The following is a 13,336-nucleotide window of genomic DNA, read 5'->3' on the forward strand; positions in this document are numbered from 1 at the left end:
AGGAAGGTGGGCTCTTCTTGGGCGGCTGCCCGAGGCGTCTCGGCATTACAGCTTTGCCGAGCGGCGACTTTGTCGGGTTCAAACACCTTTGCAAAGTTCTACAAGTTTGATACCCTGGCTGATGAGGACCTTCTGTTTGCTCAATCGGTGCTGCAGAGTCATCCGCACTCTCCCGCCCATTTTGGAGCTTTGGTATAATCCCCATGGTCCTTACGGAGTCCCCAGCATCCTCTAGGAACGTAAGAGAAAATAAGATTTTATACCTACCGGTAAATCTTTTTCTCCTAGTCCGTAGAGGATGCTGGGCGCCCGTCCCAGTTCGGACGAAATTCTGCAAGACTTGTATATAGTTTTGGCTTACATAAGGGTTATGTTACAGTTTTGATCAGTCTCGGGCTGCTGCTATTTTGTTTCATACTGTTAACTGGTTCATATATTCCATGTTATACGGTGTGGATGGTGTGGGCTGGTATGAATCTTGTCCTTAGATTAACAAAAATCCTTTCCTCGTACTGTCCGTCTCCTCTGGGCACAGTTTCTCTAACTGAGGTCTGGAGGAGGGGCATAGAGGGAGGAGCCAGTGCACACCCATCTAACAGTTCTTTATAGTGCCCATGTCTCCTGCGGAGCACGTCTATACCCCATGGTCCTTACGGAGTCCCCAGCATCCTCTACGGACTAGAAGAAAAAGATTTACCGGTAGGTTTAAAATCTTATTTTTAGAATCACGGTGAAAGATTCTGTTTGCTTCCAAGGGCAGCTATCGGCATATAAGCGCACTAGGGGTCTTCCTATTTTTATAGTATGTCTAATTGTATCTTTCAGTAAATGAATATAATAATGTTTCCGCGACCATAGGAATGATGCAGAGATGTAGACAAGTCTGCTGTAATTCCAACCGCATTGGGTAAAACTGCAAATATTCACCGTATGCTGCGTTATACGCATGTAATATATTTACATTTGCTTGTGATGCATCCTATAGGTATGAAATGATCCAAAAAGGGCTCCTGCAGCCAGAAGCTGTTGGTTTCGTCCCAGATGTCTATGCTCACAACCAGATGCTAAACTCCGAGATAAAGAATTTAAAGAAGGAAGTGGAAACGTGCAAACTCGCTGCAAGGTACAGTACTGCTATTTAATTATACAAGGCAGTCATCTGCAACCTGGGCCTCATTACGGGATAAGTCCCATGTTTCTTTCAAACCTATATTTTGCTTTTATAAAAGAATCACTTCTCTGTAATTGTTAGTTGAATCCATCTTCTATTCAACGGTGTATTTAATAGCTGCTCTTCTTTAACTGTTTGTGAATAGTTTCCATAGATAGACATTTGCTGGGAAACAGGCGTACGCCCTGGGCCTTATTTAGAGGTGCTGCTACTGCGTATTTATGAGAATGCCGCTGCTGATGGGCATCCTTTGGCGACGCACATCGGCCGTGGCTCTGATCGATCGACGTGCGCAACGAGTCGCATCATTGGACATTAGAACAACTGTATGGTTGCTCAGAATGTCCGACAATATATTGCCGTCGGTTTCAGTGGAACTGCGTCTTACAGTGCAGTTCTAGATACCGGCATGCCACCAATAACACCCATGGACACACCCCAAAATCACCTACCAGGAATGCCTGTTGGAATTGACTGATTTCCATGCAGTTTTGATCTGTGTCCTCTGGTGGCAACCATTGATAAACATTCACAGTGCGTCTCGGACGCATGTGCAGAAGTAAAGCATTGGGCGTTTGTCCAGTTTTTTACTACCATCTGCCTCTGAATCGGGCCCACTGATCAATGTAAAATTCCTTGCTTCCTGGGGAAAGCGGCGGGGAGGGGGTTTGGAAGTGGAAATTTAAAGCTACACTTGCAGTGAGTGTAAAGCCAGGCATACTTTATGACTGGTAAATAAAGCCTATGGGGTGTATTCAGACGGAAAGGATCCGACAGGTCAGTATTCAATGAGCTGTCCAATCCGACTGTCGGATTTGGTCGCTCCCGACAGCCGCTCCCCGCTGCTCACCCGTCCACGGCCCTAGGTCCTGACAGCCTCTCCTTCCCAACAGCCGGTCCCCGCCACTCCGTCCACGCTCCACTACTCACCCGGTCCCCGGCATCCGTCCCCTCTCCACGCTGTCTCTGGCATCCGTCCCTGCTCCGTCCACGCTCCCCCGTCTCATCTGCCCGGTTCTGACAATGTCAATCCGACTTTAAAAAAAGTCGGATTGACATTGTCAGAACCAGGGCCAAAACCTGTCGGATTTGGCCACAGAACATGTGGATCCACGGCTAATTCGACAATCCATGTGGTTTCCGACAAGTCGGGAATTCCCGACTTGTCGAATAAAATGGCCCGACATTGAATAGGTCGGAACCCCCTTCCGACCTAAACCTGCCGGAAACTGCCGTCTTTCCAACAAGATGACCGTTTCCGACAGGTATTGAATACACCCCTATGACTACTTGTATATCATGTGAAATCAGGCAAAGACCACAGAGCTTTCTTTTGGAGGTAGGAATTTGCAGATCCACAACTGGAAGTATAAATTGTCCCACTAGTTATGTGCATGAATATTATTGGAATTAGAACATACGTTCTTGTGTAGGGCTGCAGCAGTATTTGTAGTGTGTGTATTTCTGTTTGAGTTTCCCAAATGATATTTAAAAGATCAATGGCATAATATAATAAAAGTAAGTATGTTGGCAATCGTGCAGAAACAATAATTTCTTCTTCAGGGTCCATGGTCTCCACAGGCGTGGCTTGCCGCATTTTTTATTTAATTTTGGTGTTTAATGTAAGGGTTTGCAAGGAGACATTGGAGATATCTGCCATGGGCCCTCTTTCAGCATTTGCAAGAGCAGTCCCTATAGCTGTCTATGAAGCCTGGGCAAAGAATACCTTTACAGGTCAATGGACCCCATTCAGTAAGTATTGCAAATTCTTCTTTTTAGCAGAATTTGCAATCCTCTGACTCGCATGCTTGGGGCAGCCCATAGCAGGGCAAGGCCGCCCGGCATGCTGTCCGCCGTCCCACCCACTGCTATCAAGCTGAAATTGCGGCGTGATCGCAATTTCAGAGTGATTGCAGAAATGATGGAAGCCTTCTAGCGGCACAGCCTGCCTGTGATGGCAAGAGACCAGCCACCATCTATTTGATTGGAGTGGCTGCATGTAACGTCACGCAGCCGACACGCCCCCGTTTCCCTGCTGCTACCCCCGCAGCACTCGGTCCCCGCCTTGGAAGCAGAGCGTTGCCGTCCCGTGAATTCCTCTGCCTGTCAATCAGGAAGAGGCGTTCGTAATTACTGCGGGTCACCCACAATAAATGCGGGCGCATGTGCTCGGGGGGAGGGGCGATCGCACAAATTACGGTTGCGTTGCAATTTGCCATCCAACCTGAATTAGCCCCTGTGTCCCAATAGCTAATGTTAATTAGGTGGCATTAGCCAAAAGTAGCCATATTAGCCACACAAGACCCAGAAGTGATAGATTTACCTCTTTGTCAGGATTGCTTGTTATCGTAGCCCATGTCTTATAAAGAGACACTTGTTAAATGCCATATTACTATTAGCTAGCTGTAATGCCCGGTGTTGCCTGGTTTTGATTTATTTATATTTTCTCTTTCTCTACAACCACCCATCTCTCTTTTAATGGGGCAGATGTAATAAGCTTTGGGGAGCGATAAAGTGGAGAGAGACAAACTACCAACCATACAGCACCTAACTGTCCTCTCTTAAACACAGCCTGTAACATGGCAGTTAGGAGCTGATTGACTGGTACCTTTATCTCTCGCCACTTTATCACTCTCCAAAGCTTGGTACATCTCTCCCAATATCTCCCCCCCCCTTCTTTACTTGGTCGCCCTGATAGATTTTCGACATCTTGCCATCTCCCTCTCTGCACGGTCTCTCTATAACTGCCCCCCCTAGTCTCTCGTGTGCTCAGAAGGTCAGGGGTCATATCAACTGTTATTGCATTCCAACATACTGACTTCATTTTTATCAGCAGTCTATTTTATTATATAGATATGATACGAAAAGTAGTGGTCTTAGTAGGGGAAAATTCACATTATTGCTGTATATGTCCGTGAAAGAGCAGGATAGATTTTATGTCAATATGTTGCCATAGTGATCTTAAAACTATTCTAAAAATTAAACTTGACACTGACAAAAAAAAATGAAATTAAATGTAGACAATAAGCTGTTAAACATGAGGCTGTACTGAGTTACATAACTTGTTAGTTTGTTTTTACATTTAAAGCATTTTGGTTTAGTTTGGTGACATACAAGTTTATGACAAATATGAAGTTCAAAAGCTTGTACATAAGATGAAGTTTCACTGTGCAGCCAGATTCTGTAAGTGGGAAGGGACAAGGAGGAAATCAAAGATAAATAAATCTCATTAATACACCAGCAACAACCATTGGGTTTGGATTGAAATGACGGCGGTTGGGATGCCGGCAGTCAGAATACAGACTGCAGCTTCGACTGCTGGGATCCTGACCGGGGTGTGGTATGGAAGGTAGATAGTAACTAGGTTGACAGTGTCTAGGTCGACCACTATTGGTCAACAGTAACTAGGTCAACAGTGTTTCTAAGTTGACAGGGTCTTTAGGTTGACAGGGTCTAGGTCGACAGGTCAAAAGGTCAACATGAGTTTTTAATGTTTCTCTATCGTCCTAGTGGATGCTGGGGTTCCTGAAAGGACCATGGGGAATAGCGGCTCCGCAGGAGACAGGGCACAAAAAGTAAAGCTTTAGGATCAGGTGGTGTGCACTGGCTCCTCCCCCTATGACCCTCCTCCAAGCCAGTTAGATTTTTGTGCCCGGCCGAGAAGGGTGCAATCTAGGTGGCTCTCCTAAAGAGCTGCTTAGAAAAGTTTAGCTTAGGTTTTTTATTTTACAGTGAGTCCTGCTGGCAACAGGATCACTGCAACGAGGGACTTAGGGGAGAAGAAGTGAACTCACCTGCGTGCAGGATGGATTGGCTTCTTGGCTACTGGACATCAGCTCCAGAGGGACGATCACAGGTACAGCCTGGATGGTCACCGGAGCCTTGCCGCCGGCCCCCTTGCAGATGCTGAAGTAAGAAGAGGTCCAGAATCGGCGGCAGAAGACTCCTCAGTCTTCTAAAGGTAGCGCACAGCACTGCAGCTGTGCGCCATTTTCCTCTCAGCACACTTCACACGGCAGTCACTGAGGGTGCAGGGCGCTGGGAGGGGGGCGCCCTGGGAGGCAAATGAAAACCTATTTTGGCTAAAAATACCTCACATATAGCCTCCGGAGGCTATATGGAGATATTTAACCCCTGCCAGAATCCGTTAAAAGCGGGAGACGAGGCCGCCGAAAAAGGGGCGGGGCCTATCTCCTCAGCACACAGCGCCATTTTCCCTCACAGAAAGGCTGGAGGGAAGGCTCCCAGGCTCTCCCCTGCACTGCACTACAGAAACAGGGTTAAAACAGAGAGGGGGGGCACTAATTTGGCGTTAGAAATATATAAAACAGATGCTATAAGGGAAAACACTTATATAAGGTTGTCCCTATATAATTATAGCGTTTTTGGTGTGTGCTGGCAAACTCTCCCTCTGTCTCTCCAAAGGGCTAGTGGGTCCTGTCCTCTATCAGAGCATTCCCTGTGTGTGTGCTGTGTGTCGGTACGTGTGTGTCGACATGTATGAGGACGATGTTGGTGAGGAGGCGGAGCAATTGCCTGTAATGGTGATGTCACTCTCTAGGGAGTCGACACCGGAATGGATGGCTTATTTAGGGAATTACGTGATAATGTCAACACGCTGCAAGGTCGGTTGACGACATGAGACGGCCGACAAACAATTAGTACCGGTCCAGACGTCTCAAAAACACCGTCAGGGGTTTTAAAACGCCCGTTTACTTTAGTCGGTCGACACAGACACAGACAGGGACACTGAATCCAGTGTCGACGGTGAATAAACAAACGTATTCCTTATTAGGGCCACACGTTAAAGGCAATGAAGGAGGTGTTACATATTTCTGATACTACAAGTACCACAAAAGAGGGTATTATGTGGGATGTGAAAAAACTACAGTAGTTTTTCCTGAATCAGATAAATTAAATAAAGTGTGTGATGATGCGTGGGTTCCCCCCGATAGAAAATTATGGGCGGTATACCCTTTCCCGCCAGAAGTTAGGGCGCGTTGGGAAACACCCCTTAGGGTGGATAAGGCGCTCACACGCTTATCAAAACAAGTGGCGGTACCGTCTATAGATAGGGCCGTCCTCAAGGACCAGCTGACAGGAGGCTGGAAAATATCATAAAAAGTATATACACACATACTGGTGTTATACTGCGACCAGCGATCGCCTCAGCCTGGATGTGCAGAGCTGGGGTGGCTTGGTCGGATTCCCTGACTAAAAATATTGATACCCTTGACAGGGACAGTATTTTATTGACTATAGAGCATTTAAAGGATGCATTTCTATATATGCGAGATGCACAGAGGGATATTTGCACTCTGGCATCAAGAGTAAATGCGATGTCCATATCTGCCAGAAGATGTTATGGACACGACAGTGGTCAGGTGATGCAGATTCCAAACGGCAAAAAGGTGTATTGCCGTATAAAGGACATCTCTGCAGAAAAAGACACCGTCTTTTCAACCTCAGTCTTTTCGTCCCTATAAGATCATATCTGCCCAGGGATAGAGGAAAGGGAAGAAGACTGCAGCAGGCAGCCCATTCCCAGGAACAGAAGCGCTCCACCGCTTCTGACAAGTTCTCAGCATGGCGCTGAGACCGTACAGGACCCCTGGATCCTACAAGTAGTATCCCAGGGGTACAGATTGGAATGTAGAGACGTTTCCTCTTCGCAGGCTCCTGAAGTCTGCTTTACCAAGGTCTCCCTCCGACAAGGAGGCAGTATGGGAAAAAATTCACAAGCTGTATTCCCAGCAGGTGATAATTAAATTACCCCTCCTACTACAAGGAAAAGGGGTATTATTCCACACTATATTGTGGTACTGAAGCCAGAAGGCTAGGTGAGACTTATTCTAAAAAATTTTTTGAACACTTACAAAGGTTCAAATCAAGATGGAGTCACTCAGAGCAGTGATAACGAACCAGGAAGAAGGGGACTATATAGTGTCCGGGGACATCAGGGATGCTTACCTCTATGTCCCAAATTTGCCCTTCTCACTAAGGGTACCTCAGGTTCGTGGTGCAGAACTGTCACTATCAGTTTTAGACGCTGCCGTTTGGATTGTCCACGGCACCCCGGGTCTTTACCAAGGTAATGGCCGAAATGATGATTCTTCTTCGAAGAAAAGGCGTCTTAATTATCCCTTACTTGGACGATCTCCTGATAAGGGCATAGTCCAGGGAACAGTTGGAGGTCGGAGTAGCACTATCTCGGATACTGCTACAACAGCACGGGTGGATTCTAAATATTCCAAAATCGCAGCTGATCCCGACGACACGTCTGCTGTGCCTAGGGATGATTCTGGACACAGTCCAGAAAAAGGTGTTTCTCCCGGAAGAGAAAGCCAGGGAGTTATCCGAGCTAGTCAGGAACCTCCTAAAAACAGTGCATCATTGCACAAGGGTCCTGGTAAAAATGGTGGCTTCCTACGAAGCAATTCCATTCGGCAGATTTCACGCAAGAACTTTTCAGTGGGATCTGCTGGACAAATGGTCCGGATCGCATCTTCAGATGCATCAGCGGATAACCCTATATCCAAGGACAAGGGTGTCTCTCCTGTGGTGGTTATAGAGTGCCCATCTTCTAGAGGGCCGCAGATTTGGCATTCAGGATTGGATGCTGGTGACCACGGAGCCCAGCCCGAGAGGCTGGGGAGCAGTCACACAAGGAAAAAATTTCCAGGGAGTGTGATCAAGTCTGGAGACTTTTCTCCACATAAATATACTGGAGCTAAGGGTAAATTTATAATACTCTAAGCTTAGCAAGACCTCTGCTTCAAGGTCAGCCGGTATTGATCCAGTGGGAAAAACATCACGGCAGTCGCCCACGTAAACAGACAGGGCGACACAAGAAGCAGGAGGGCAATGGCAAAAACTGCAAGGACTTTTCGCTGGGCGGAAAATCATGTGATAGCACTGTCAGCAGTGTTTCATCCCGGGAATGGAAACTGGGAAGCAGACTTCCTCAGCAGGCACTACCTCCACCCGGGAGAGTGGAAACTTCATCGGGAAGTTTTTTCCACATGATTGTAAACCGTTGGGAAATACCAAAGGTGGACATGATGGCGTCCCGTCTGAACAAAAAACGGGACAGGTATTGCGCCAGGTCAAGAGACCCTCAGGCAATAGCTGTGGACGTTCTGGTAACACCGTGGGTGTACCAGTCGGTGTATGTGTTCCCTCCTCTGCTTCTCATACCTAAGGTGCTGAGAATTATAAGACGTAGAGGAGTAAGAACTATACTCATGGCTCCGGATTGGCCAAGAAGGACTTGGTACCCGGAACTTCAAGAGATGCTTACAGAGGTTTTATGGCCTCTGCCGCTAAGAAGGGACTTGCTTCAGCAAGTACCATGTCTGTTCCAAGACTTACCGCAGCTGCGTTTGTCGGCATGGCGGTGGAACGCCGGATCCTAAGGGAAAAAGGCATTCCGGAAGAGGTCATTCCTACCCTGGTCAAAGCCAGAAAGGAGGTGACCGCACAACATTATCACCACATGTGGCGAAAATGTGTTGCGTGGTGTGAGGCCAGGAAGGCCCCACAAAGAAATTTCAACTCGGTCGTTTCCTGCATTTCCTGAAAACAGGAGTGTCTATGGGCCTCAAATTGGGGTCCATTAAGGTTCAAATTTCGGCCCTGTCGATTTTCTTCCAGAAAGAATTGGCTTCAGTTCCTGAAGTCCAGAATTTTGTCAAGGGAGTATTGCATATACAACCCCCTTTTGTGCCTCCAGTGGCACTGTGGGATCTCAACGTAGTTCTGGGATTCCTCAAATCACATTGGTTTAAAACCAGTCAAATCTGTGGATTTGAAGCATCTCACATGAAAAGTGACCATGATCTTGGCCCTGGCCTGGACCAGGCGAGTTTCAAATTGGTGGTTTTTTCTCAAAAAAGCCCATATCTGTTTGTCCATTCGGACAGGGCAGAGCTGCGGACTCGTCCCCAGTTCTCTCCCTAAGGTGGTGTCAGTGTTTCACCTGAACCAGCTTATTGTGGTGCCTTGCACCTACTAGGGACTTGGAGGACTCCAAGTTGCTAGATGTTGTCAGGGCCCTGAAAATATGTTCCAGGACGGCTGGAGTCAGGAAAACTGACTTGCTGTTATCCTGTATGCACCCAACAAACTGGGTGCTTTTGCTTCTAAGCAGACTATTGCTAGTTGGATGTGTAATACAATTCAGCTTGCACATTCTGTGGCAGGCCTGCCACAGCCAAAATATGTAAATGCCCATTCCACAAGGAAGGTGGGCTCATCTTGGGCGGCTGCCCGAGGGGTCTCGGCTTTTACAACTTTGCCGAGCGGTTATTTAGTCAGGGGCAAACACGTTTGTAAAATCCTACAAATTTGATACCCTGGCTAAGGAGGACCTGGAGTTCTCTCATTCGGTGCTGCAGAGTCATCCGCACTCTCCCGCCCGTTTGGGAGCTTTGGTATTATCCCCATGGTCCTTTCAGGAACCCCAGCATCCACTAGGACGATAGAGAAAATAAGAATTTACTTACCGATAATTCTATTTCTCGGAGTCCGTAGTGGATGCTGGGCGCCCATCCCAAGTGCGGATTATCTGCAATACTTGTACATAGTTACAAAAATCGGGTTATTATTGTTGTGAGCCATCTTTTCAGAGGCTCCGCTGTTATCATACTGTTAACTGGGTTCAGATCACAGGTTGTACAGTGTGATTGGTGTGGCTGGTATGAGTCTTACCCGGGATTCAAAATCCTTCCTTATTATGTACGCTCGTCCGGGCACAGTATCTAACTGGCTTGGAGGAGGGTCATAGGGGGAGGAGCCAGTGCACACCACCTGATCCTAAAGCTTTACTTTTTGTGCCCTGTCTCCTGCGGAGCCGCTATTCCCCATGGTCCTTTCAGGAACCCCAGCATCCACTACGGACTCCGAGAAATAGAATTATCGGTAAGTAAATTCTTATTTTTTTTTGGTGTCGTTTTCTTTGTAGAGTGACCGGGAACCCCAATTAGTGTACCGTGTCCCCTCTAATGGCTCGCCATGCTTCGGGCAAGGTACCTCACTTCGCTCGGCATAGATTACGGTTCCAATCGTAGTCCGTGTGGATCGTTAAGTATGAAAAGGTTAAAAAAAAAAGAAAAAAAATTGTGAAAACCTCATGTCAACCTTTTGACCTGTCGACTTAGAACATGTCGACCTAGTTACTGTCGACCAATAGTGGTCGACCTAGTTACTGTCGACCTAGAGACCGGATCCCTCCTGACCGAATCCCCACCAGCCCACTGTCTGGCAGGAGCATATTGTGTGCGAGGTGCTTAGTGAGGAAGCTGGGATGATGGAGGAGGTGCTTCTTCAGGACTGGTGTCTGTACAGGAGCACCTTTATTTTCTGTAGTAGTTCTGCCACTGCTTGCGACTGGAGAATATGGAGGTGGTCCGTTGTAAGGGTTCATATTATGTCATACCTTTTTTTCTATGAAAATTTCATTTTGTTTGATTTTTATTTATTTTTTCTCTTCATATAATGCATGCATTTTAACACTATTACAGATATACCTTCTGTTACACTTACGGACTTATACAGGGATAGTAACAAGACAAACACAAATTACTAGTGGGCAAATGATTATGACCACTAGGCAATTTTATGCACAGTAGCTATTCTGCGGAGATGTAGGAGGTCTGATCCTGTATAAGAACAGAAAGGCGAAGGTACTGTATACAGAGATTATTGAAGGGTATCACTCATCAAATAATGGGTAAAATGCGCAATCTGATGGACTTTGAACGTGGTGTAAAAGGGTCAGGAGAGCAAGTACCCTCTCCTGGGGTAGATGGCATTGTGCAGCAGCTGAGAGATCACACAAGTCTGTTGGTTTGCCTCAGCCAGTTTTATTGTGCAGAAAAACAGAAATAAACATAAAAAATAAAATACCTTTTTAACTAAATACAGCATAATCCTAACACGCTAACACAAAATACAAGGATAAGTTGACCAGGTACAGCTCACTGGTTTTCAAGAGCAGGTTTCTCTCTCACAGATAATTCATAGTCTCTACTCTTTCCCTAGGCAGTGTGAGAGAGTAATGATCAGGCTGACAGCCCTTTTAACACACCCATACAGCTGAAAGCCCTAATATACCTTCTATGAGGCTAAATGCCCAAAGACCTGAACTGGGACTAAATGGATGGAGAACCCGTCCTCTCTTCTCACATCCAACCCCAGGACCCTTAACCGGTTCTTGCCAAAAGCCAAACCAACATAATATTCCTGGGGTTTAATAACACATAGGTAAGAAATCTAGGGCATATATACCTACCTTCCACCACTATTCCAGTGATCTTGTGGCGTCCACAACAGCTGTGGGATCATTAGAAAAATGGCTGTACTGGTGAATTGTTTGATAGCAACATTTGTTAATGTGTACACAGTGTATTTTCATAAATATTCTGAGCAATACACATTTTATACAGTCTTTTAGACTGCAAGACAATACAGTCCTTTAGACTGCAAGAGCAAAGGCTTTTTATTCACAAGGAAAAATCTGGAAGAATTCTGCAAGAGAATTTTGCTTCTATTCTGAGAAGACCATATGGCCCTTATGTTAAGGTTATGACTGGGGGCATATTAAAGCCAGCTATATGTCAGAACGATGTGTACACGACCGATATGCCAGCCGACATATATAATATACATGGTACACATCAGAACAATGCAATGAAGGATGGAACAATCACTGGCAGTCCTTCATTACATTGCACCGGGTTGCGCTCCATATCTTCCGGTTGGCCATGCAGCATGGCCAACCAGAAAATATTGCTTGGAACACGCAATCGGTCACTGGGGATGGTGTAATGGTTAGCATTACTGTCTCACAGCACTGAGGTCATGGGTTCGATTCCCACCATGGCCCTAACTGTGCGGAGTTTGTATATTCTCCCCGTACTTGCGTGGGTTTGCTCCGGGTGCTCAAGTTTCCTCCAACAATCCAAAAATATACTGGTAGGTTAATTGGCTCCCAACAAAATTAACCCTAGCATGAATGTGTGTGCGTGTACATATGATAAGGAATATAGATTGTCAGCTCCACTGGGGCAGGAACTGATGTGAATGGACAAATATTTTCTGTAAAGCGCTGCGGAATATGTGTGCGCTATATAAATAACTTGTAATAAATAATAAATATGCATGCGCAGGTCTCTGCATGGAAATAGAATGACGTTGCAGCCATATCTGGATGACTTCCTGGTGTTTGGAAAGGTCAGAACATTCAGTAAACGGAAGGACATTGTAGGTGATAACTATTCTGCAGAGACGTGGTTTAATTGAAAAACCAAAGCATCAATTCATTCCTTCACAACAAATAAAATTCTTAGGAATAGAAATAAATACCATACAGAACACAGTGGGGTACACACGGGGAGATCCATGCTTAATTTCTAAGCAATCTGACTAGATTGCTTAGAAATTAAGCACTGATCTCTCAGTGTGCATGTCCATAGCGATAGCAATGCGCAGCGCTATCGCCGTTACTAGATTGGCATGCATGCAGGAACAATCTAGTAGATGCTCACTTCACTTGTGTGAAGTGAGGTTCCCGTTCTTCCCCCCCTTCCCCCTCGCTCAGCACACATTGCGCTGTGTGCTGAGTGGGGGGAGAGATGTGTGCTAGATTGCTGAGCACACATCTCCCCGTGTATACCCCCCTTAAGATACAGTGCTTAGAACATCAAGTACAGACTCATCAACTGATAAGTAGTGTCTCAAGAACATCATGGAAGAGTCTCCAGCTGTTGGGAATGTTGTCTTCCACCATAGGAGTAGTTCTGCCAGTGGCGGATTTTACCTATGGGCTGCAGCCCTCCCAGGTAAAATCTGCCACCCAGCTCAGTGTCAATGAAGCCAGATGCTGTTTGTGACTGCACTGGCTTTACTGTGACTGGCAGTGACTTCCTATTGGAAGTGCTACCTGCCAGTCACCTGCAGGCAGTCCCATTGGGTGGTGTTTTTTCCCTCTGGGACTGCCAGACCAGGCTGCGATTGACAGAGAGCTGGTTTTCTGTAGGAAGCCTCTCCCTGCCTCGTCAACCCTAACCGGCTTCTATGGTCTGCAACCGATGCAGTCCATAGAAGCCGGGGAATTGCACATGCGCAGTCCAGCCACCACTGGTGCGCATGCAACGGACCCCGCAC

The 13,336-nt window shown here is 46.5% G+C and overlaps 1 protein-coding gene across 4 annotated transcripts in view; it reads left to right on the forward strand.

Annotated features, from left to right (window-relative positions):
• Positions 1 to 13,336, forward strand: part of SPAG16 (sperm associated antigen 16) — a 1,801,610-nt gene that overhangs the window by 179,980 nt on the left and 1,608,294 nt on the right. For all 4 annotated transcript variants that reach the window (XM_063933150.1, XM_063933149.1, XM_063933151.1 and 1 more), the window contains one exon: positions 986 to 1,123. In XM_063933150.1, the coding sequence (XP_063789220.1) occupies positions 986 to 1,123 (138 nt within the window). The remainder of the gene's footprint in view (positions 1 to 985; positions 1,124 to 13,336) is intronic.

This window comes from Pseudophryne corroboree, chromosome 7 (genome assembly GCF_028390025.1).
Source record: "Pseudophryne corroboree isolate aPseCor3 chromosome 7, aPseCor3.hap2, whole genome shotgun sequence".
Lineage (NCBI taxonomy): Eukaryota > Metazoa > Chordata > Amphibia > Anura > Myobatrachidae > Pseudophryne > Pseudophryne corroboree.